The sequence below is a fragment of the Balaenoptera musculus genome, chromosome 21 (genome assembly GCF_009873245.2).
Source record: "Balaenoptera musculus isolate JJ_BM4_2016_0621 chromosome 21, mBalMus1.pri.v3, whole genome shotgun sequence".
NCBI classification, from domain to species: domain Eukaryota; kingdom Metazoa; phylum Chordata; class Mammalia; order Artiodactyla; family Balaenopteridae; genus Balaenoptera; species Balaenoptera musculus.
In genome coordinates, this window is record NC_045805.1 from 31,790,286 (window position 1) to 31,816,408 (window position 26,123).

The window sequence follows — 26,123 nt, forward strand, 5'->3', positions numbered from 1 at the left end:
TTTTCTCACACCAGATACAAAAATAAACTCAAAATGGATTAAAGACCTACATGTAAGACCAGATACCAAAAAACTCCTAGAGGAAAACATGGGCAGAACACTATTTGATATAAATCGCAGGAATATTTTTTTTGGATTCATCTCCTAAAACAAAGGAGATAAAAGCAAACATAAACAAATGGGACCTAATTAAACTTAAAAGATTTTGCACAGCAAAGGAAACCATAAACAGAATGAAAACACAACCTACAGACTGGGAGAAAACATTTGCAAATGATATGACAGATAACGGGTTAATAGCCTACATATATAAGAAGCTCAGACAACTCAACATTAAAACAAACAAACAAACAACCCGATTAAGAAATGGGCAGAAGAACTGAACAGAAATTTTCCCAAAAAAGAAATGCAGATGGCCATCAAGTGCATGAAAAGATGGTCAACATTGCTAATCACGAGGGAAATGCAAATCAAAACCACAGTATCACCTCACACTGGTCAGAATGGCTATCATCAAAAAGAAAATGAATAACAACTGTTGGGGAGGATGTGAAGAAAAGGGAACCATCGTACACTATTGGTGGGACTGTACACTGAGGTAGCCACTGCGGGAAACAGTATGGAGGTCTTAAAAAACTAAAAGTAGAACTACCATATGACCCAGCATTTCCACTCCTGGATATATATCCAAAAAAAAAACCCCACAAAAACATTAATTCAAAAACACACATGCCTCCCAATGTTCATAGAAGCACTATTTACAATTGTCGAAGCAACCAAAGTGTCCATCAACAGATGAATGGATAAAGAAGATGTGGTGTACGAGTACACACACACACACACACACACATAATGGAATACTACTCAAACATAAAAAAGAATGAAGTTTTGCCATCTGCAACAACTTGCATGCACTTGGAGGTCACTGTTAACTGAAATAAGTCAGAGAAAGACAAATACTGTATGATATCACTTATATGTGGAATCTAAAAAATATATCAAAATAGTGAATATAACAAAAAAGAAGCAGACTCACAGATACAGAAAACAAACTCGTGGTTACCAGGGGGACAGGCAAGGGGAGAGGGTATATATATAGGGGTAGGAGGTTAAGAGGTATAAATTAGGTAGAAAATGAGCTACAAGGATATATTGTATCATGTGGGGAATATAGCCAATATTTTATGATAACTATAAAAGTAGTATGAACTTAAAAAGTGTGAATTGCTATATTGTACACCTGTAACATATAATATTACTGTATATCAACTATACTTCAATTAAAACATTAAGCAGAGAGAAAATCTCTCCAGACAAACAAAAGCTGAAGAAGTTCATGATCACTAGACTTGCCTTATATGAAGTGCTGAAGTGAGTGACATCAGCACTGTGTTGGCATATGGGATCCTTCCTTTTTGTCCCCCCGCTTAAAAAAAATCCACATATATTTACTACCTATGAATTCTATTTTAGATGCTCATGAAAGCACAGAGGATGGGAGGAAATAGTTCCCAAGCTTCAAGAAATTAAAGATTTAGATCTAACTATACAAAATATGATGATAAAATGGTAAAACACTAATTGCTAATGGGCTTCAGAGTAAGGAAATTATGCAATGAAGCTTTAAAAAATATGTAGCTGGATTATTTTAAAGAAATTTTAAAAGAGGTAGGTACTATATATCAAATAAATTGGTTTTTGTTTTCTACAAATTTGTACTGTGTTAAAATACACATAACAAAGTTTACCATCTTAATTATTTTTAAGTGTTCAGTTCAGTGGTTCACTGTACATTCACACTGTTGTGCAACCATCACTGCCATCCATCTCCATAACTCTTTTTATCTTCTAAAATGGAAACTTTATACCTATTGAATAACAACTCTCCATTCTTCCCTTCCCCAAGCCCCAGCTACCACCATTCTACTTTCTGTATCTGTGATATTGATTACTAAGTACCTCATTTCAGTGGAATCATACAGCATTTGTCTTTTTGTAACTGGCTTAGTTCATTTAGCATAATGTCCTCAAGGTTCCTCCATCTTGTACTTCGTTGCAAAATTTCCATCCTTTTTAAGACTAAATAATATTCCATTGTTTATATACACCGCAGTTTGCTTTATCCATTCATCCACTGATGGACATTTAGGTTGCTTCCAAGTTTTAGCTATTGTGAATAATGCTGCTATGAACATGAGTGCATAAATATCTCTTCCAGACACTGCCTTCAATTCTTTTGCGTATACCCAGAAGAGCAATTGCTGGGTCATATGGTAATTCTATTTTTAATAATCTGAGGACTCTCCATACACAGAATAGTGGTGATGCCATTTTATGTTCCCACCCACAGTGCACAACTGTTGCAATTTTTCCACATCCTCATCAACATTTGTTGTGTTCTTTTTTTTTGACAGCAGCCATCTTAATGGGTGTGAGGTGGTATCTCATAGTTTTGATGTGCATTTCCCTAATGATTAGTGATGTTGAGCTTCTTTTCATATGCTTGTTGGCCATCTGCATGTGTTCTTTAGAGAAATACCTAATCACATCATTTGCCTGTTTTTGAATCGGGCTGTTTGTTTTCTGTTGCTGACTTTTAGGAGTTTTCTATATATTCTGGATATTAATTTCTTATCAGATGTACGATTTGCAAATATTTTCTCTCAGTGGAACTACAAAACAGCCAGAAAGCAATTAATGAGATGGCATCTGGTAAGTCCTTATATTTGGGGTCAGATAATTCTTTCTTATAGGCGCTGTTTTGTGCATGGTAGGATATTTAGTAGCAACTCAGACTTCCACTCTCTAGAAGCCAGCATCAGTTCCACCCCAGCTGTGAAAACCACAAAGGCCTGCAGGCGTTGTGTCTGGAAGGAAAAGGCCATGAATGCTGCTAAAAATGCTAAAGTGCACAGGACCCCACACCCCTCACAGCAAGAACTGCCTGGCCTAAGATATCCACAGTGCTGAGGTGGAGAAACCCTGATGTAACTGTTCGTTTTGCACTCACATTGCTTTATGTGTCAAAACAAAAAGAGCAATGTTCTCCTGGCATCAGCAAGATGACTCCTTAGGAGATAACATTCCTTTCTCAATCCTGTAAGGGTTCACGATGAACCACTACATGTCTTCTACACGCAGATCTGGACTATGTATACTGTCAGTATGTTACTTTCATGTATAACCCTTTGTCTTGAAAATATATATAACTGTGCCTTGACCTCTAATGGGCAGAACAGTTCTCAGAGCTTTTTGGAAGACTATCTCCTGGGTTATAATACTCAGATTGGCTTGAATAAAATTCTCTATTTCTTTCTTATGTTGACTATTACTTAATTTTTTTGTCAACATAATCTTCCAAGAAGCTGCATTTCCACTTGAGGTCTCGCCCTTGTGCAAATAAGGATTCCTTATAAATTCAGAAGTGTTTTCTCAGAATCAAGAAAACTTTACTTCCTTTAACACTAACATACATTAGGCCTACAAATAGGATACACTTATTTTAAAATTACACTTACATTTTTGTTTTATAGCATTAAATAACAGAGCTTGGAATCATCAGAATTTAGGAACTAAGAAGAAAATTGTGGTCATTACCTCCTCCAATTAATTTTCTGCACTGTCTGGTAAACGACCGACATCGTCCTTCATAACAGAAGGAGTCGCCCGAATCACAACTCTGTCCATCACGTGCGTAAGTGTCAGGCACACAGTGTGCGTTATTCCCATCACAGAATTCTAGAAAATCACATTCATCAACTGGTTGCCTACAAGGTGTATTAACTGGTTTTATCTGGAAGAGAAAAGAAACATAAGAAAAAATTACATATAAATGATACCCAAGTTTTCTTTCTCTTCAGGCTTGAAGTTTCCATCCATTTTTTCTAAGTTGCTAAGAGCAATGAGGAAATTGTCTTCTTGTTAACTACTTAAGCGTTGCACAGACATTTAGGTGATTGAATCTGTTGTGCGTAAAGGAGTGGGTATTGCTTGTGAGAGATATGAGAAACTCAAAGATAAGCAGACTACCATAATTATAAAAAAGAAAGAAAGTAGAGCTAAGTAATTATTATAGAAATTACTTTCAACCCACTAAGGGTATGCTCACATGGGCAGACTCTGGTTTCTCCATATGCCATCCTTAAAGCAGAAATCAGCAACCATTTACAAAACAATAAATATGCCTCATAAACATTTAGAAAAAAGTTTACAGGACACACAAAAGAAGGTTTGTTTCATGTACCACATTGAAAACAACTGTAAAAAATAACTTGTCCAATCATATATCTCTGACCTCTTCAGTGCTTACTGTTAGCTCATAGCTTCCAGGGTTCCCATTATTTATATCTGCTTTTGAAAACAAACATATAAATACCATGACTGCAAACCCTTTCCTCAACCCAAGTCCCAATTCCTCACGGCTATCATCACTATCGTACACAAACTAAGTCAAATTTGTTCTGGCTTCAAAGGTCCTAGAGACCCAGATTATATAACATTCATTGCCCCGCCTCTGAAAGAGGGTTTCTAGATAGTTTTCTCATTTACAACAAATATATGCTACCTGAAGCAAACCTGACACAAGTTCTCCAAGAGATGGGTGGGAAGACAAAACAATACTTGTGTTACCCAAGCTTACAGAGTTAGCATTCAAATCAAAACAAATAATCAAAATTGTTTTTAAAAGAAAATACATATAATGAGAAAGTATTAATATTTGTTTCTTCAGAATATACTTCCTTTTACAAATGTGTATAAATGGCCATCTTCCTTTTATTCTAATTTATTTTACCATTAAAACTTTATTTTTTACAGCTGTTTAAGGATCACAGAAAATATGAGGAGAAAGTACAGAGATTTCCCATATAACCCCTGCCCTACACATGCAAAGCATGTATTACTAGAGTGGTACATTTGTTGCAACTGATGAACTTACACATCATAATCTTTCAAAATCCATGGTTTATATTAAAGTTCACTCTTGGTGTTTTACATTCTACAGGTTTAGACAAATGTATAACGACATGTATCTATTGTTGTGGTATCATACAGAGTATTCGCACTATGCTAATAATCCTTCACGCTCTTCCTATTCATCTCCCCCTCAGTCCCTGGCAACCACTGATCTTTTTCACTGTCTCCATATTTCTGCCTTTTCCAGAATGTCATATAGTTGGAATCATACAGTATATAGCCTTATTAGAGTGGCTTCTTTCACCCAACTTCTTTTTCAATACTTAAATACCCAGATCCTCAAATGCCCTTTGAACCAAGCTTTATCACTGTGCTTGCTCCTCCATTAAAGGGGGTTTATTTTCCTTTCCACGGCTCTCTAATTCCCAAACGACCCTAAAACATTAAAACTTCTGGCTCCTTGTTCCACATTATTTTCTCCTAAAATATTTTTATTTTCTTTTTTCTTGTAGTTTTTAATTTACTTTTATTCTTGCCAAGACTATCAGTCTGCATATGTAATGTATAATTCATATACAGGGCTGTGTCCCTTTATACAACTGAACCAGGGATGAGTGAGTTAATTTACTGCTTCTGACCATCATATCAGCCTTAACAGCATAGTAAAAAAATTACTGTGTATATCAGAAAAATCATAGTCTGGGCTATGTCCCTTTCCATAATTGGGCCCAGGAACTAATTAGAATCATAAATACTATCCCAGTCTCAACAGCAGTTGTTCAGGTATCCTTGTGGACATATGAATCTTGTTTGTGCAGCAGAAAAATATTTCCTTTTGGCACACCGATGACACTAGATAACTATACTAGTTGTATTTGACAGGTTGGTTAATTTTTTTTTAACATCTTTATTGGAATATAATTGCTCTACAATGTAGTGTTAGTTTCTGCTGTATAACAAAGTGAATCAGCTATATATATACATATATCCTCATATCCCCACCCTCTTGCCTCTCCCTCCCACCCTCCCTATTCCACCCCTCCAGGTGGTCACAAAGCACGGAGCTGATATCTCTGTGCAACGCAGCTGCTTCCCACTAGCTACCTATTTTACATTTGGTAGTGTATATATGTCAATGCTACTCTCTCACTTCATCCCAGCTTACCCTTCCCCCTCCCCATGTCCTCAAGTCCACTCTCTACGTCTGCGTCTTTATTCCTGTCCTGCCCCTAGATTCATCAGAAACCTTTTTGGTTTTTTTAGATTCCATATATATATGTTAGCATACAGTATTTGTTTTTCTCTTTCTGACTTACTTCACTCTGTATGACAGACTCTAGGTCCATCCACCTCACTACAAATAACTCAATTTCATTTCTTTTTATGGCTGAGTAATATTCCATTGTATAAATGTGCCACTTTTTTATCCATTCATCTGTTGATGGACACTTAGGTTGCTTCCATATCCTGGCTATTGTAAATAGTGCTGCAATGAACATTGTGGTACATGACTCTTTTGGAATTATGGTTTTCTCAGGGTATATGCCAGGTAGTGGGATTCTTGGGTCATATGGTAGTTCTACTTTTAGTTTTTAAGGACCCTCTATACTGTTCTCCATAGTGGCTGTACCAATTTACATTCCCACCAAGAGTGCAAGAGGGTTCCCTTTTCTCCACACCCTCTCCAGCATTTATTGTTTGTAGATTTTTTGATGATGGCCGTTCTGACCCGTGTGAGGTGATACCTCATTGTAGTTTTGATTTGCATTTCTCTAATGATTAGTGATGTTGAGCATCTTTTCATGTGTCTGTTGGCAATCTGTATATCTTGTTTGGAGAAATGTCTATTTAGGTCTTCTGCCCATTTTTGGATTGGGTTGTCTGTTTTTTTGATATTGAGCTGCATGAGCTGCTTGTATATTTTGGAGTTTAATCCATTGTCAGTTGCTCCATTTGTAAATATTTTCTCCCATTCTGAGGGTTGTCTTTTGGTCTTGTTTATGGTTTCCTTTGCTGGGCAAAAGCATTTAAGTTTCATAAGGTCCCATTTGTTTATTTTTGTTTTTATTTCCATTTCTCTAGGAGGTGGGTCAAAAAGGATCTTGCTGCGATTTAGGTCATAGAGTGTTCTGCCTACGTTTGCCTCTAATAGTTTGATGGTGTCTGGCCTTACATTTTAGGTCTTTAATCCATTTTGAGTTTATTTTTGTGTACGGTGTTAGGGAGTGTTCTAATGTCATTCTTTTACATGTAGCTGTCCAGTTTTCACAGCACCACTTATTGAAGAGGCTGTCTTTTCTCCATTTTATATTCTTGCCTCCTTTATGAGAAATAAGGTGACCATATCGTGTGGGTTTATCTCTGGGCTTTCTATCCTGTTCCATTGATTTATATTTCTGTTTTTGTGCCAGTACCATACTGTCTTGATCACATAGCTTTCTGGTATAGTCTGAAGACCAAGAGCCTGATTCCTCCAGCTCCATTTTTCTTTCTCAAGATTGCTTTGGCTATTCGGGATCTTTTTTGTTTCCATACAAATTGTGAAATTTTTTGTTCTAGTTCTGTGAAAAATGCCATTGGTAGTTTGATAGGGATTGCACTGAATCCATAGATTGCTTTGGGTAGTATAGTCATTTTCACAATATTGATTCTTCCAATCCAAGAACATGGTATATCTCTCCATCTGTTTGTATCATCTTTAATTTCTTTCATCAGTGTCTTATAGTTTTCTGCATACAGCTCTTTTGTCTCCCTAGGTAGGTTATTCCTAGGTATTTTATTCTCTTTGTTGCAGTGGTACATGGGAGTGTTTCCTTAATTTCTCTTTCAGATTTTTCATCATTAGTGTATAGGAATGCAAGAGATTTCTGTGCATTAATTTTGTATCCTGCTACTCTACCAAATTCATTGACTAGCTCTAATAGTTTTCTGGTAGCATCTTTAGGATTCTCTATGTATAGTATCATGCCATCTTCAAACAGTGACAGTTTTACTCCTTTTCCAATTTGGATTCCTTTTATTTTTTTTCTTCTCTGATTGCCAAGGCTAGGACTTCTAAAACTATGTTGAATAAAAGTGGCAAAAGTGAACATCCTTTTCTTGTTCCTGATTGTAGATGAAATGCTTTCAATTTTTCACAGTTGAAAATGATGTTGGCTCTGGGTTTGTCGTATATGGCCTTTATTATGTTGAGGTAGGTTCCCTCTATGGCTTTCTGGAGAGTTTTTATCATAAATGGGTGTCGAATTTTTTCAAAAGCTTTTTCTGCATCTATTGAGATTATCATATGGTTTTTATCCTTCAATTTGTTAACATAGTGTATCACATTGATTGATTTACATATATTGAAGAATCCTTGTATTCCTGGGATAAACTCCACTTGATCATGGTGTATGATCCTTTTAATGTGCTGCTGGATTCTGTTTGCTAGTATTTTGTTGAGAATTTTTGCATCTATGTTCTTCAGATGTATTGACCTGTAGTTTTCTTTTTTTGTGACATCTTTGTGTGGTTTTGGTATCAGGGTGATGGTGGCCTCATAGAATGAGTTTGGGAGTCTTCCTCCCTCTGCTATATTTTGGAAGTGTTTGAGAAGGATAGGTGTTAGCTCTTCTCTAAAGGTTTGATAGAATTCACCAGGGAAGCCATCTGGTCCTGGGCTTTTGTTTGTTGGAAGGTTTTTAATCACAGTCTCAATTTCAGTGCTTGTGATTGGTCTGTTTATATTTTCTATTTCTTTCTGGTTCAGTCTCAGAAGGTTGTGCTTGTCTAAGAATTTGTCCATTTCTTCCAGGTTGTCCATTTTATTGGCATACAGTTGTTTCTAGTATCTCTCATGATCCTTTGTATTTCTGCAGTGTCAGTTGTTACTACTTTTTCATTTCTAATTCTGTTGATTTGAGTCTTCTCCCTTTTTTTGTTGATGAGTCTGGCTAATGGTTTATCAATTTTGTTTATCTTCTCAAAAAACCAGCTTTTAGTTGTATTGATCTCTGCTATCATTTCCTTCATTTCTTTTTCATTTATTTCTGACCTGATCTTTATGATTTCTTTCCTTCTGCTAACTTTGGGGGTTTTTTTGTTGTTGTTCTCCTTTCTCTAATTGCTTTAGGTGTAAAGTTAGATTGTTTATTTGAGATTTTTCTTCTTGAGATAGGATTGTATTGCTATAAACTTCTATCTTAGAACTGCTTTTGCTGCATCCCATAGGCTTTGGTTCATCGTGTTTTCATTGTCATTTGTTTCTAGGTATTTTTTGATTTCCTCTTTGATTTCTTCAGTGATCTCTTGGTTATTTAGTAGCATATTGTTTAGCCTCCATGTGTTTGTATTTTTTACAGATTTTTTCCTGTAGTTAATATCTAGTCTCATAGCGTTGTGGTTGCAAAAGATATTTGATATGATTTCAATTTTCTTAAATTTACCAAGGCTTGATTTGTGACCCAAGATATGATCTATCCTGGAGAACGTTCCATGAGCACTTGAGAAGAAAGTGTATTCTGTTGTTTTTGGATGGAATGTCCTATACATATCAATTAACTCCATCTTCTTTAATGTGTCATTTAAAATTTGTGTTTCCTTATTTATTTTCATTTTGGATGATCTGTCCATTGGTGAAAATGGGGTGTTAATGTCCCCTATTATTACTGTGTTACTGTCGATTTCCTCTTTTATGGCTGTTAGTGTTTGCCATATAGATTGAGGTGCTCCTATGTTGGGTGCATAAATATTTACAATTGTTGTATCTTCTTTTTGGATTGATTCCTTTATCATTATGTAGTATCCTTCTTTGTCTCTTGTAATAGTCTGTATTTTATAGTCCATTTTGTCTGATATGAGAATTGCTACTCCAGCTTTCTTTTGATTTCCATTTGTATGGAATACCTTTTTCCATTCCCTCACTTTCAGTCTGTTTGTGTCCCTAGGTCTGAAGTGGGTCTCTTGTAGACAGCATATATATGGGTCTTGTTTTTGTATCCATTCAGCCAGTCTATGTCTTTTGGTTGGAGTATTTTAATCCATTTACATTTAAGGTAATTGTCAATATGTATATTCCTATTACCATTTTCTTAATTGTTTTCAGTTTGTTTTTGTAGGTCTTTTCCTTCTCTTGTGTTTCCTGCCTAGAGAAGTTCCTTTAGCATTTGTTGTAAAGCTGGTTTGGTGGAGCTGAATTCTCTTAGCTTTTGATTGTCTGTAAAGGTTTTAATTTCTCCATCGAATCTGAATGAGATCCTTGCTGGGTAGAGTAATCTTGGTTGTAGGTTTTTCCCTTTCATCACTTTAAATATGTCCTGCCACTCCCTTCTGGCTTGCAGAATTTCTGCTGAAAGATGAGCTGTTAACCTTATGGGGATTCCCTTGTATGTTATTTGTTGCTTGTCCCTTGCTGCTTTTAATATTTTTTCTTTTTATTTAATTTTTGATAGTTTGATTAATACGTGTCTTGGCGTGTTTCTCCTTGGATTTATCCTATATGGGACTCTCTGCCTTTCCTGGACTTGATTGACGACTTCCTTTCCCATGTTACGGAACTTTTCAACTATAATCTCTCCAAATATTTTCTCAGACCCTTTCTTTTTCTCTTCTTCTCCTGGGACCCCTATAATTTGAATGTTGGTGCATTTAATGTTGTCCCAGAGGTCTCTGAAACTGTCCTCAATTCTTTTCATTCTTTGTTCTTCATTCTGCTTTGCAGTAATTATTTCCACTATTTTATCTTCCAGGTCACTTATCCAGTCTTCTGCCTCAGTTATTCTGCTATTGATTCCTTCTAGAGAATTTTAAATTTTATTTATTGTGTTGTTCATCATTGTTTGCTCTTTAATTCTCCTAGGTCCTTGTGAAATGTTTCTTGTATTTTCACCATTCTATTTCCAAGATTTCGGATCATCTTTACTATCATTACTCTGAATTCTTTTTCAGGTAGACTTCCTATTTCCTCTTCATTTGTTTGGTCTGGTGGGGTTTTACCTTGCTCTTTCATCTGCTGCATATTTCTCTGTCTTCTCATTTTGTTTAACTTACTGTGTTTAGGTCTCCTTTTCGCAGGCTGCAGGTTCGTAGTTCCCATTGTTCTTGGTGTCTGCCCCAGTGGGTGAAGTTGGTTCAGTGGGTTTTGTAGGCTTCCTAGTGGAGGGGACTGGTACCTGTGTTCTGGTGGGTGGGGCTGGATCTTGTTTTTCTGGTGGGTAGGGCTGTGTCCAGTGGTGTGTTTTGGGGTATCTATGAACTTAGTATGATTTTAGGCAGCCTCTCTGCTAATGTGTGGGGTTGTGTTCCTGTCTTGCTAGTTGTCTGGCCTGGGGCATCCAGCAGTGGAGCTTGCTGGCCGTTGGGTGGAGCTGTGTCTTAGCATTGAGACAGAGATCTCTGGGAGAGCTCTTGCCGATTGATATTACGTGGGACCAGGAGGTCTCTGGTGGTCCAATGTCCTGAACTCGGCTCTGCCACCTCAGAGGCTCAGGATGACACCAAGCCGGAGCACCAAGACCCTCTTAGGCACATGGCCAGGTACGTGGGGATTTTCTTTCCTTTTGGGAAGTCTGAGGTCTTCTGCCAGTGTTCAGTAGGTGTCCTGTAGGAGGTGTTCCACATGTAGATGTATTTTTTATGTATTTGTGGGGAGAAAGGTGATCTCCACGTCTTACTCCTCCACCATCTTGAAGGTCCCCAGGTTGGTTAATTTTTAAAGTTACCATTAATATCAATAACTAATCCTATACTATGTCCAATAATGGGAAAGAAGAGGAGACTGGCATCAGTAAGGTGGGAGAATAGGAGATTCCAGGCTGCATACTCACACAGAAACAAATACCATGGATAAGAATACCTTTATGGGAGTCCAGGAATCCAACAAAAAGGTTCCAGTCCCCTTTTGGAGTAAAAACATCTGAGAGTAGATGCATTGAAGTGGGTAAGAACAACAGTTTCTCTTGACCCACATCATCCCCTTCTCCAAGGTGGCCTATGACTTCTCCAAGAGGAGAAAGTGAAAGTGATGTAAGGAGCCTGGTTTCCCCAGCCTTGTGAGACACTGGCCACGAGGCCCACTTTTGTCTTCCCCAACCCAGAACACTGAGTGGATTGGCAGTCTGGAGACATGTAGGAGTAGGGAAAAGGGATGGGTGCTCACAGCAACAGTGTAGGGATCACAGCAACAAGCCATGTATCATAATAACTGGCTCGCAGGCTCCTGCAAGAGCCCTCCATATGAACCAATAGGATGCCTTACCTGAGGACACCCACCACTAGCCAGAGAACAACACCTCCAGCACTCCACACACACCCGTATAGCCAGCACCCACACTCTCCAGTAGATGGTGCACGTGAGCCTCCAACAGGGTGCAGAATGCTGCGGAGGACACATGTATATTAGCAGCTGGCTGGACTCTGCTGAACTGGGGGAAGGTGCACAACTTTGAACACTTCAGAGCACAGCCTTAAGGAAAATAAATAGGAGTCTTTCCACATTCATACTGGCTTTGCAAGACTGAGAGAAAGCATACAATCCTAAACTTTCCCACCATGAGGGAATAAGAGGAATGGAGTATACACACCCACAGAAAAGGTCTGTGAGACCCTCAGAACTCTAGCTGGGCTGACTGGTGCCTGACTTCTTTCTCTCCCAAGGCCAGTTAGTAAACACTGGAGGAGATGGCGACTTCTTCAAATGTGAAGACAGCAATGCAAGGCATCAAGGAACATAAAGAATCAAGGAAACAAGACACCACCAAAGGACCGAAATATATCTCTGTGGAAGACCCCAAAGAAATGAAGATGCACAAATTGCCTGACAAAAAAAATTAAAAATAATCATCATAAGTTCAGTGAACTATAAGAGAGAATAGATAGGCAAATAAATAAAAACCAGGAAAACAATACATAAACAAAATGAGACATCTAACAAAGACAGAAATTTGTTTTTAAGAACCAAATAAATTCTGGATCCGAAGAATGAAATGACTGAACTGAAAATTTTCATATAAAAAGCTGCAAAAGCACAGTTGATCATGCAGAAGAAACAGTGAATTCAAAGACAATTATTTGAAATTATCCAGTTGGAAGAACAAAGAAGAAAAAAGATAAATTCTATGGTATATATGGAACATTGTCGAAAGAAACAACCTATGCATATGGGAATCCCAGAAGAAGCAAAGAGAAAGGGCAGAAAGCTTACTTAATAAAGAAATACTGACAGAAGAGGAAAGAAACTTATCACAAGGGAATGCACATAAGACTGTAAGACTACTCAGCAGATACCTTGCAGTACAGAAAGTGGGAGGATATTTTCAAAGAAAAAAATCTGCCAACCAAGAGTACTATACCTGGTAAAGCTATCCTTCAGAAATGGAGAAGAGATAAGACTTTCCCAGAAAGACAAATGCTGAGGAAATTCATCACCACTAGACCTGTCTTACGAAAAAAAAAAAAGGCTCTTTAAAGAAGGTTCTTCAAGTCAAAATGAAAAGATGCCAAATAGAATCATGAAAACATATGAAAGGATAAAAACCACTGGCAAAAGTAAGTATTCAATAAAATTCAGATACTCCAATACTATACATAATATGGTGGTATGTAAATCACTTTTAACTCTGGTATAAAAGTTAAAAGACAAAAGCATTAAAAATAACTGTAGCTGCAACAATTTGTTCATGGATACACAATATTTTTAAATGTTAAAATACGACTAATAGCATGAAATGTGGGGGGAGAGAAGTAAAAGCTTAGAGTTTTTGTATGAAATTGAAGATACCAGCTTAAATAGGCTGTTATGACTATAAAATGTTTTGTGTAAGCCTTGTGAAAATCACAAAGAAAATACTTTTAGTCAAAACACAAAATACAAAGAGAAATGAATCAAAGCATACCACCACAAAAAAAAATCACAAAGTAAGACTGTGAGAGACAAAAATGGGACAAAAGAACTACAAAACAAACAGAAAACAACACTATGGCAATAGCAAATCCTTCCTTATCAGTAATTACTTTGAAAGTAAATGAATTATATTCAACAATCAAAAGACATAGAGTAGTTGAATGAATAAAAAACAAAATTCAACTATATGCTGCCTATAAGAAACTCATTTAAGCCTTCAGGATACACATAAACTGAAAGTGAAGGGATGGAAAAAAGTAGTTCATGCAAATGGCAATCAGAGAGAGCAGGGAGGGCACATTTATGTCAGATAACATAGACTTTAAGACTTTAAATAAACAATATTTATAACAATTATAAATACATATGCACCCAACCTTAGAATACCTAAATATACAAAGCAAACATTAACAGAACTGAAGAAACAGTCACAAATACAGTAATAATAATAGGTGACTTCATTACCACACTTTCAATATTGGTTAGATCATCCATAACAGAAAAATCCATAAGAAAACAATGGACTTGAACAACATTATAGACCTAATGGACCTAACAAACATACACAGAATGTTCCATCCAATAGCAGCAGAATATATATTCTCCTCAAGTGCACATAGAACATTCTCCAAGATACAGCATAGGCCAGAAACAAGTCGTAACAAATTTAAAAAGACTGAAATCATACCAAGCATCTTTTCCAACCACAATGAAAGAAAACTTGAAGTTTCACAAATGTATGAAAATTAAACAATACACTACTGAAAAAAACAATGTGTCAACGTAGAAATTAAAAGGAAGCAAAAATATTTTGAGACAAATGAAAACTGGAAATAACAACACTCCAAAACCCAAGGGATGCAGGAAATTTACTTCTGAGTGGAACTTTCATAATAATAAACACCTATATTCAAAAAATGATCTCAGACAAACAACCTACCTAACACTTCAAGGAACTAGAAAAAGAAGAACCAACTAGGCTCAAAGTTAGCAGAAGGAAAGTAATAATATATATTAGAGCAGAAATAAGTGAAATAGAGATTTGAAAAACAATTTTAAAAAGTCACAAAAACTAAGAGCTGGGTTTTTGAAAAGATAAAATTGGCAAACTTTTAGCTAGGCTAACTGAGAAAAATAAAAGAGACAATTCACATAAATTATAAATGAAAGAGGTGGCATTATAACAGATATCACAGAAATACAAGGGATTATAAGAGACTACAATTATAAACAAACAAATTTTATAAACTAGAAGAAACCTAGAAATGATCTTCCAAGATTGAATCATGAAGAAATAGGAAATCTGAACAAACCAATAATGAGCAAACAGACTGAGTCAGTTATCAAAAACCTCCCAAAAAAGAAAAGCCCAGGATCAGATGGCTTCACAGTTGAATTCTATCAAACATTTAAGGAAAAATTAAGGCCAATCCTTCTTAATCTCTTCCAAAAATTGAAGAGGAAAAAACACTTTCAAACTTATTTTACAAGGCCAGAATTACCCTCAGGCCAAAGTCAGACAAAGACATCACAAGAAAAGAAAACTATATGCCAATGTAGTTTTGACCTGATGAACAGCCTGATGAACATAGATGCAAAAATCCTCAACAAAATACTAGCAAACCAAGTTCAACGGCACATTAAAATGTTAATACACCATCATCAAATGAGATTTAGCCCTAGGATGCAAGGATGGTTGAACATACCCACGTCAATAAATGCAATACACTACATTAACAGAATGAAGGATAAAAATAACATGATCATCTCAACAGATACAGCAAAAGCATTTGCCAAAATTTAATATATTTTCATGATGAAAGACTATCAACTTAGCTATAGGAAGGAATGCACCTCAACATAATAAAGGCCGTATATGACAATCCCATAGCTAACAAGCCAAGGATGCCCTCTCTCACTATTCCTGTTCAACTTAGTACTGGAAGTCCTAGCCAGAGCAATGAGGCAAGAAAAAAGAAATAAAAGACATCCAAATTGGAAGGAAAGAAGTCAAATTGTCTCTGTTTGCAGATGACATTATGCTATATATAGAAAAGGTTAAAGACTTCACCAAAAAAACTGTTAAAAATAATAACTTAATTATTTAAAGTTGCAAGATACAAAATCAACATATAAAGATAGTTGTGTTTCTTTAAATGTAAAAATGAGCTATCTACAAAACAAATTAAGAAAAAATCCTATTTACAATAGCATCAAAAAGAATAAAATGCTTAGGAGTAATTTTTATTAAGGATATATAAGATCTGCACACTGAAAATTATAAAACACTGATGAAGGAAATCCGTGATGAAAAACAAGTAAATGGAAAGACAGCCTTTGCTGATTTTTCTTTGTGTCCTTTGGCTTTAATAAATCATAGTCATGAGTAAGCTATATGCTGAGTACTGTGAGTTCTCTACTGATTCATTAAACCTAGAGATACTACTGGAGACCTCCGAGAAAGGAAAAAATTGCCGTCTTAACAATTCTGAGTCTTCCAATCCATTCACATGGAATATTCCAACTTCACTTAGATTTTTTCTTTTCCTCAAAAATGTGTTAAGTGAATCTGTTTTGCATTTCTTTTATTAAGAGTATTCTTATGCTACTGTGAATGGAATTGTTTTTCTAATTTCATTTCAAGATTGTTCACTGCAATTACATAGAAATTCAATTCATTTTTGTATAGCGACTGTGTATCTTGTGACTTTTATAAACTCATTTGTTTTCAAAGCTATTTTTGATGAATTCCTTAGGATCATTACATACATGCAGGATCATGTCATCTGCAGAGAGAGGTGTACTTCCTCCCTCCAAATTGGATGACTTTTATTTCTTTTTCTTACCTGACTGTACTCTCTACAGTCTCTAGTACAGCATTTAATAGAGGTGATAAGAGCCTACACCTCCTTGCTCTGTGTCTGATTTTAGGGGGAAAGTACTCAGAATTTTGTTATTGGTATGATGTTAGCTGTAGGTATTTCATAGATGACCTGTATCAGGTTAAGTTTCTCCCTATTTATAATTTGTGGATAATTTTATAAATGAGTAGTTATTACATCTGTTATATCCTTTTACTGAATCTTTTGAGATGATCATGTATTTTCTTTTCCTTTATTTAAATAATATGGTGTGCTACATTAATTAAACAAATGTGCATTACTGAAATAAATCCCTCTTAGTCATGGTGGCATTCTTTTCATATTTCTGGATTCTGTTTGTAATTTTAAAAGGGTTTTTGCATTGACATTCATGAGGAATATTGGTCTATAGTCTCCCTGTGAGGCTTTCATCTGGTTTGGTGTCAGGGTAATACTGTCCTTTAAAATGAGTTATTTTTCTTATTTATTTTTTTTAAATAAATTTATTTATTTTATTTATTTATTTTTGGCTGCGTTGGGTCTTTGTTGCTGCGTGTGGGCTTTCTCTAGTTGCGGTGAGTGGGGGCTACTCTCTGTTGTGGAGCATGGGCTCTAGGTGCACGGGCTTCAGTAGTTGTGGCACGCAGGCTCAGTAGTTGTGGCTCACAGGCTCTAGAGCACAGGCTCAGTAGTTGTGGTGCACAGGCTTAGTTGCTCCGCAGCAGGTGGGATCTTCCCAGACCAGCGCTCAAACCCATGTCCCCTGCATTGGCAGGTGGATTCTTAACCACTGCGCCACCAGGGAAGCCTTAAAATGAGTTTTAAAGTATCCCTTTCTCTTACATTTTCTGGGAAAGATTGTGGTGTATTGTTATTGTTTCTTCTTTAAATGTTTGATAATATTCACCAGGGAAGCTATCTAAATCTGGGCTTTAATTTGTGGAAAGATTTTAAAATAATCACCTTAAAGAACCTCGATGAAGAAATGTAAGAGAACACAGGTAGATAACCAGAGGAAATTGAAAAAACTGCAAGAGCAAAATGGAGGAATAAAGAAAGTGTAACCATCAAAAAGAACCAAACAGAAATTGTAGAGTTGAAGAAAACAATAATAAAAATAAAAATTTAATGAAAGACTTCAAAAGCAGAATCAATCATGCAGAAGCAACAGTAAGTGAACCTGAATATTGTTTATTTCCAATTATCCAGTAGAGAAACAACAACAACCAAAAATAATAAAAAAGTAAAGAACACCTACCTGAATTATGGTAGCTTATCAAGCAAATGAACATTCATATCATGAGAGCTCCTGAAGGGGAAGACAGAGAGAAAGGAGCAGAAAGATTTTTAAAGAAATAATAGCTGAAAACTTCCCAAATCTTGGGAGACATACGGACAGCTAGGAACAGAAGGCTAAAAGGTCTCCAAACAAGAAAAACCCAAAATATATTCCCCTAAGACAAATTATAACCAAACTGTTAAAAGTCAAAAGAAAAATTTTGAAGCAGCAAGATAAAAATTACTCATTACATATAAAGGAATCCATAAGGTTATCAGTGGATTTCTCTTGCAGAAATGTTGCAAACCAGGATGGAGGGGGATGAAACATTCAAAATACTAAAAGAAAAAATTGCCAACCAAGAAAACTATACAAGGCAAAGTGCCCTTCAAAAATTAAGGAGAGATAAAGACAATTCCAGACAAATAAAAGGTAAGGGGGTTCATCACCTCCAGACCTGCTTATAAGAAATCCAACAAGGAGTTCATCAAATTATAAGAGGACACTAAGTCATGAAAATATATAAAAGTGTAAAACTCACTGGTAAATGTAAATATATAGTCAAATTCAGAATATCCTAATACTGTAATCATGACAAATCACATTTATCTCTACTACAAAAGTATTATGAAATAAACATAGTTATAATAATTTTTTAATGGATTCACAATATAAAAAATACAAAGTGTGATATTAAATGCATAAAATATAGGAGGAGGAGAATTAAAAATGCAAAGCTTTTGTATTTATAGAAGATGGGTTGTTATTAGCAGCTTAAAATATACTGTTATATCTATAAAATATCTTTGTAAGCATCATGGTATTCACAAAGAGGTAATCTATAATAGATACACAAATTAAAATATATCACTACAAAAAATAAATCAAAAAGGAAGATGGAAAAGAAAAAGGAACTTTAAAAAACAGAAAACAACTAACAAGATGGCAATAGAAAGTCCTTACCTATCAATAATTACTTTAAATGTAAACAGATTAAATTCTCCAATCAAAATATACAGAGTGGAAAATGGATAGAGAAAAAAAAAAGATTCAACAGTCAAGAAACTCAATTTAGCTTTAAGAATATGCCTAAGCTGAAAGTGAAAGGAATAAAAAGATATTCCATGCAAATCTGCTAACCAAAGAAAAGCAGGGTTTACTGCACTTATATTAGACAAAAATGACTTTCAGTCAAATCAGTCACAAAAGACAAAGAAGGTCATCATAAAATGATAAAGGGATCAATCCATCAAGAGAATATAACACTTGTAACTATACATGCGACAAATATTGGAGCACCTAAAAACTTTAAGCAAATATTGACAGACTGAAGGGAAAAGTAGACAACAATACAATAACAGAAGGGGACTTCAATACCTTACTTTTAACATTGGATAAATCAACCAGAAAGAAAGTCAGTAAGAAAATAGCAGACCTGAATAACATTATAGATCAAATGGACCTTGAGACATATATAGGACATTATTTCCAATGGAAAAAAATACAAATTCTTCTCAAAAGCACATGTATCATTCTCTACAATAGGATATGTGGTGGTCACAGGCAAGTTATAAGAAACTTAAGACTGAAATAATATTTTGTGTATTTTACAATGTTATGAAACTAGAAACCAATAAAAGAGGAAAAAGGGGAAAATTCAGAAAATGCAGAATTAAACATCACACTCCTGAACAACCAGTAGATCAAGGAGAAATAAAAGAAACATCAAAAAGAATCCTGAAATAGACAAAAACAAAAAAACAATATACCAAAATATATGAGATGCCGCAAAATCAGTTATAAGAGTTACGTTTATAGCAATAAATGTCCACATTAAAAAAAAGGAAATATCTCAAATAAACAACCCAACATTACACCTAAAGGAATAAGAAAAGGAGGAAAAAAGTAAACCCAAAGTTAGTAAAAGGTAGAAAAGAACAAAGATTAGAGGGGAAATAAATGAAATAGAGACTAAAAAGAAAATAGAGAAGATCAATAAAACTAGGAGTTGGATTTTTGCAATCCAAAATGGCAAAACTTTAGTTAGACTAACCAAGTAAAAAAAAGACAGGCCTCAATAAAATAAAATTATGAATGAAAGAAGAGACACTAAATCTGATACTGTAGAAATACAAAGGATCATAAGAAGCTACTATGAAGAATTATATGCTGACAAAGTGTGTGACCTAGAAGAAATGTATACGTTCCAAGAAACACACAACCTACCAAGACTGAATCATGAAGAAATGGAAAACTTGAACTGACTAATCACAACTATAGAGACTAAATTTGTTTTTAAAACCTCCTAAGAAAAGCCCAGGACCAGATGGTTTCACAAGTGAATTCTATGAAATATTTAAAGAAGAATATAATACTAATCCTTCTCAAACTCTTCCAAAAAATTAAAAAGGAGGGAATACTTCCAAACTCGTTTTACAAGGCCAGCATTACCCCAGTACTAAAGACAGATAAGGACACCAGAAGAAAAGAAAATTGCAGGCCAATATCCCTGGTGAATACAGATGAAAAACATTCTGAAGAAAATGCTAGCACACCAAATTCAACAGCATATTAAAAGGAACAAACACCATGGTCAAGTGGGATTTATACCTTAGATGCAAGAATGATTCAACATACAGGTATCAATAAATGCAATACACCCCATTAATAAAATTAAGAGTAAAATTCATATAATCTGAAGAGATGCAGAAAAAAACATTTGACAAAATTCAACACCCTTTCATGATAAACACTCAAAAAATTCGGTATAGAAAGAACATATCTCAACATAATAAAAGCTATATATGACAAACTTTAGCTAACATTATACTCAATAGTGAAAAGCTGAAATCTTTTCCTCTAAGATCAGGAACAAATGGAGGTATCCACTATCACCACGCCTATTAGCACAGTACTAGAAGTTCTAGCCAAAGCAATTAGGCAAGAAAAAGAAATAAAAGGCACTCAAATCAGAAAGGAAGAAGTAAAATTTTCACTGTTTTCACATGACATGATCTTATATACAGAAAATCCTAAAGAACCACAAAAAAATCCATTAGAGCTTATACACAAATTCAGTAAAGTTGCAGGATACAAAATCAAACTACTAAAATCATTTTCATTTCTATCCATTTTTAACAAAATATATGAAAAAGAAAAATTTTAAATCCCACTTATAATAGTATCAAAAACACTATATTACTTGGGAATAAATTTAACTTTTAGACTTTATATGATGAAATTATGGCTGAAAACTTCCCTAACCTAAAGAAGGAAACAGATATCCAGGTAAAGGAATCACAGAGAATCCCAAACAAGATGAACCCAAAGAGACCCACATTAAGAATTATCATAATTAAAATAGCAAGAGTTAAAGATAAAGAGAAAATTGTAAAGGCTGCAAGAGACAAAGTCACATACAAGGGAAGCCAAATAAGGCACTTAGCTTATTTTTCTAAAGAAACTTGCCACCACAGAAGAGAGTGGTATGATACATTTAAAGTGCTGAAAGAAAAAAAAAATCTACAACCTAGAATATTCTACCCTGCAAGGTTATCATTCTGAATTGAGAAAGAGATAAAGCTTTTTCAAGACAAGCAAAAATGAAAAGAGTTCATCACTACTAAACCAACCTTACAAGAAATGTTAAAGGATCTTCTTTAAGTGAAAAATAAAAGGCTACAACAAGAAATAAGAAAATATAGGAAGTGAAAAATCTCCCTGGTAAAGGCAAATATATAGTTAAGGCAGTGGATCAACCACTTAAATAATCTAGTATCAAGGTTAAAAGACAAAAATTGTAAAAATCAACTATAGCTACAATAAACATATAAGGAATAGTCATGAAGATGTAAAATATGACATCAAAAACACAAAATGTATGTGGGGGGGGTAAAAAATGTAGATCTTTTAGAATGTGTTTGAATTTAAATGACTATCAGTTTAAAACAAGTAGGTGTAGCTATAGGTCAACATATATGAACCCCATGGTAACCCAAATCAAAAACTACAATAGATATACAAAAATTAGAGAGAAAAGAACCCATACATAACACTAAAGAAAATCATCAAACTGCAAGGGAAGAAACTAAAAGAGAAAGAAAAGAGAAGAATTACAGAAACAACCAGAAAGCAAGAAACAAAATATCAATAAGTACATAGCTATCAATAACCCCTTTAAATGTCAAAGGACTAAATGCTGCAATCAAAAGGCTGACTGGATAAAAAAAAAACCAAGACCCATCTATAAGCTACCTATAAGAGACTCACTTCAGAGCTAAAGACATACACAACAATCTCATCTACAATCACATGAAAAAGAATAAAATACCTAAGAATAAATACCTAAGAATAAAGGAAGTGAAAGACCTATACTCTGAAAACTATAAGACATTGATGAATACATACAAATAAACGGACAGATATACCATGTTCATGGATTGGAAGAATTAATGTTAAAATGACTGTACTACCCAAAGCAATCTACAGATTGAATGCAATCCCTAGCAAAATACTCATGACATTTTTCTCAGAACTAGAACAAAGAATTCTAAAATGTGTATGCAACCACAAAATACACCTAGCAGCCAAAGCAATCTTGAGAAAAAAAGAACTAGAGTTATCACACTCCCTGACTTCTGACTATTTTACAAAGCTACAGTAATCAAAACAGTATGCTACTGACACAAAAGCAGTTATAAATCAATGGAACAGAATAGAGAGCTCAGAAATAAATCATACACATATGGTCAATTAATCTATGACAAAGGAGGCAAGAAGATATACAATGGTGAAACGACAGTCTCTTTAATAAGTCATGTTGGGAAAACTGGACACCTCCATCTAAAAGAATGAAATTTTTGTATATGATGTGTGTATATCACATCATATACAAGAATAAACTCAACATGGACTAAAGACCTAAATGCAAGACCAGAAACCATAAAACTCCTAGAAGAAAACGTAAGCAGTACACTCTTTGACTTGGAATTTAGCAATACTTTTATTGGATCTGTCTCCTCAGGCAAAGGTATAAAAACCAAAAATAAAGAAATGGGACTCATTCAAACAAAATCTTTTGCACAATGAAGGAAACCATCAAGAAAACAAAAAGACAACCTACTGAATGGGAGAAGATATTTGCAAATATGTTTGTTAAGGGGTTAATACCCAAAATATATAATGAACTCATATGACTCAATATTAAAAAACAAGCAAACAGAACAAACAACTTGATTTTATTTTTTTCCCTTTTTTTAAATTTAATTTTTATTTTAAAATTTTAAAAAAAATTTTATTGGGGTATAGCTGTTTTACAATGTTGTGTTAGTTTCTACTGTACAGCGAAGTGGAGTTCCCTGTGCTATAAGCAGGTTCTCATTAGTTATCTCTTTTATACATATTAGTGTACATATGTCAATCCCAATCTCCCAATTCATCCCACCCCCCCCTTTTCACCCCTTGGTGTCCATACGTTTCTTCTCTACTTCTGTGTCTCTATTTCTGCCTTGCAAATAGGTTCATCTATACCATTTTTCTAGATTCCACATATATGTGTGAATATATGATATTTGTTTTTCTCTTTCTGACTTACTTCACTCTGTATGACAGTCTCTACTGGTCAGAATGGCCATCATCAAAAAATCTACAAATAATAAATGCTGGAGAGGGTGTGGAGAAAAGGGAATCCTCTTGCACTGTTGGTGGGAATGTAAATTGATACAGCCACTATGGAGAACAGTATAGAGGTTCCTTAAAAAACTAAAACTGGAATTACCATATGACCCAGCGATCCCACTACTGGGTATATACCCAGAAAAACCATAACTCAAAAAGACACATGCACCCCAATGTTCACTGTGGCACTATTTACAATAGCCAGGTCATGGGAGCAACCTAAATGCCCATCGACAGATGAATGGATAAAGAAGATGTGGTACATATATACAATGGAATATTAATGAGCCATAAAAAGGAACAAAATGGGGTCATTTGTAGAGACGTGGATGGACAACTTGATTTTGAAATGGACAGAGAGCCTGAATAGGCATCTTTCAAAAGAAGACACACAGATGGCCAACAGGCACATGAAGAGATGTTCAACATCACTAATCAGGGAAATGCAAATCAAAATCACAATGAGATATCACCTCACACCTGTCAGAATGGCTATAGTCAAAAAGGCAACAAATAGCAAGTGTTTACAAGGATGTGGAGAAAAGGGAACCCTGGCACACTATTGGAGGGAATGTAAATTGTTACAGTCACTATGGGAAACTATATGGAGGTTTCTCAATTAAAAATAGAACTACTTTGATCCAGGATATATATCTGAAGGATATAATACCAGTGTCTTGAAGAGCCAGGTGCACCCCCATGTTCATCGCAGCATTACTCACAATAGCTTAGATATGGAAATGACCTAAGTGTCAAGCAATAGATTAATGTATTAAAAGAAATGTAGTGTGGAATAATATTCAGCCATAAAAAATAAGGAAATCTTGCCATTTGCGACAACATGTAGGAACCTGGAGGACATTATGCTAATTGAAATAAGTCAGACAAGAGAAAGAGAAATACTGTATAATCTCACATGTGAAATGTAAAAAAGCCAAACTCCTCAAAGCAGAGAGTAGATTGGTGGTTGCCAGAGGGTGCTAGGTGAGGAAAATGGGAAGATGTAGGTTAAGGGTACAAATTTTCAGCTATAAAATGAAAAAAATCTGGGGCTCTAACGTACTGCATGGTGACTATAGTTAACAATAATGTTATTATATACTTAAAATTTGCTAAGATAGTAAATCTTAAATGTTCTCAGTATGTGAAGTGGTGGATGCGTTAACTAACCTTATTGTGGTCATCATTTCACAATACATACTTAGAGCAAATCATTATGTTGTACATCTTAAACTAAAGAATTGTATGTTGATTATATCAAGAAACCTGGGGAAAATGTTTTTAAAGATTAAATCATGCTCTTCCTCCCGTCTTGAGAATATGTGCCATTTACCTTTGTTCAAGAGTTTGTTTCTTTCTCCTTAGGGTTCCAATGGATTGTGCTGGGTGTTGGGCAATTTTCAGGGGTTCGTTAAATGCTTTCATTAAAAGCAACTGAATGGTTGTACAGTAACTGAATGAATTGTGAAGGTACAGAGGATTTTTACCAGAAGACAGTAAAGAGAAGTTAGCCAAAAAAAAGAACTAATCTAACTTCCTGTCCCTATGTTAAGTATGGTCTTATAAAATAAAAACTTAAGAAGGTTGCCCAAGGTGTATGTTGATCATAGAGAAATCCCAGTGGGTACAGGAAAGATTTCCAATGTGGTATAGGAATGGGAAGTCAAGTCAGGAGAGAGAAGCATCAGGCATTATGTACAGGAGAGTCCTAGAAATGACAGTTTACAGAGTGGACTGAAGTGTGACAGGGGCTCCAATGCTGCTTGCATATAATAAGATGGGAAGGACTGCATAGAGTAGTGACATGTTTTCCATCTCCTTGGAACAAGTGTTTCAAGAAATTTAATGCTGGGACTTCCCTGGTGGCGCAGTGGTTAGGAATCCGCCTGCCAATGCAGGGGACATGGGTTCGAGCCCTGGTCCAGGAAGATCCCGCATGCTGTGGAGCAACTAAGCCCGTGCACCACGACTACTGAGCCTGTGCTCTAGAGCCTGCAAGCCACAACTACTGAAGCCCACGCACCTAGAGCCTGCACTCCACAACAAGAGAACCCACCGCAACGAGAAGCCCACACACCACAACAAAGAGTAGCCCCTGCTCGACACAACTAGAGAAACCCCGCACGCTGCAACAAAGACCCAATGAAGCCAAAAATAGATAAATAAATTAAAAAAAAAAAAAAAAAGAATCCGCCTGGTAATGCAGACGAAACAGGTTCAAGCCCTGGTCCAGGGAGATCCCACATGCCGTGGAGCAACGAAGCCCGTGCGTCACAACGACTGAGCCTGCGCTCTAGAGCCCGTGAGCCACAATTACTGAGCCCTTGTGCCACAACTACTGAAGCCTGTGTGCCTAGAGCCCGTTCTACACAACAAGTGAAGCCACTGCAATGAGAAGCCTGCGCACCACAATGAAGAGTAGCCCCCACTCGCCGCAACTAGAGAAAGCCCGCATGCAGCAACAAAGACCCAACACAGCCAAAAATAATAAATAAATAAATAAATTTATTTTAAA

At 35.6% G+C, this 26,123-nt stretch overlaps 1 protein-coding gene across 1 annotated transcript in view; it reads right to left on the reverse strand.

Moving 5' to 3' along the window:
• LOC118887929 (disintegrin and metalloproteinase domain-containing protein 5-like) overlaps positions 1-26,123 on the reverse strand; it is a 103,277-nt gene that overhangs the window by 70,087 nt on the left and 7,067 nt on the right. Inside the window, exon 4 of the mRNA XM_036838845.1 lies at positions 3,598-3,793. Coding sequence (XP_036694740.1) covers positions 3,598-3,793 — 196 coding nt within the window. The remainder of the gene's footprint in view (positions 1-3,597; positions 3,794-26,123) is intronic.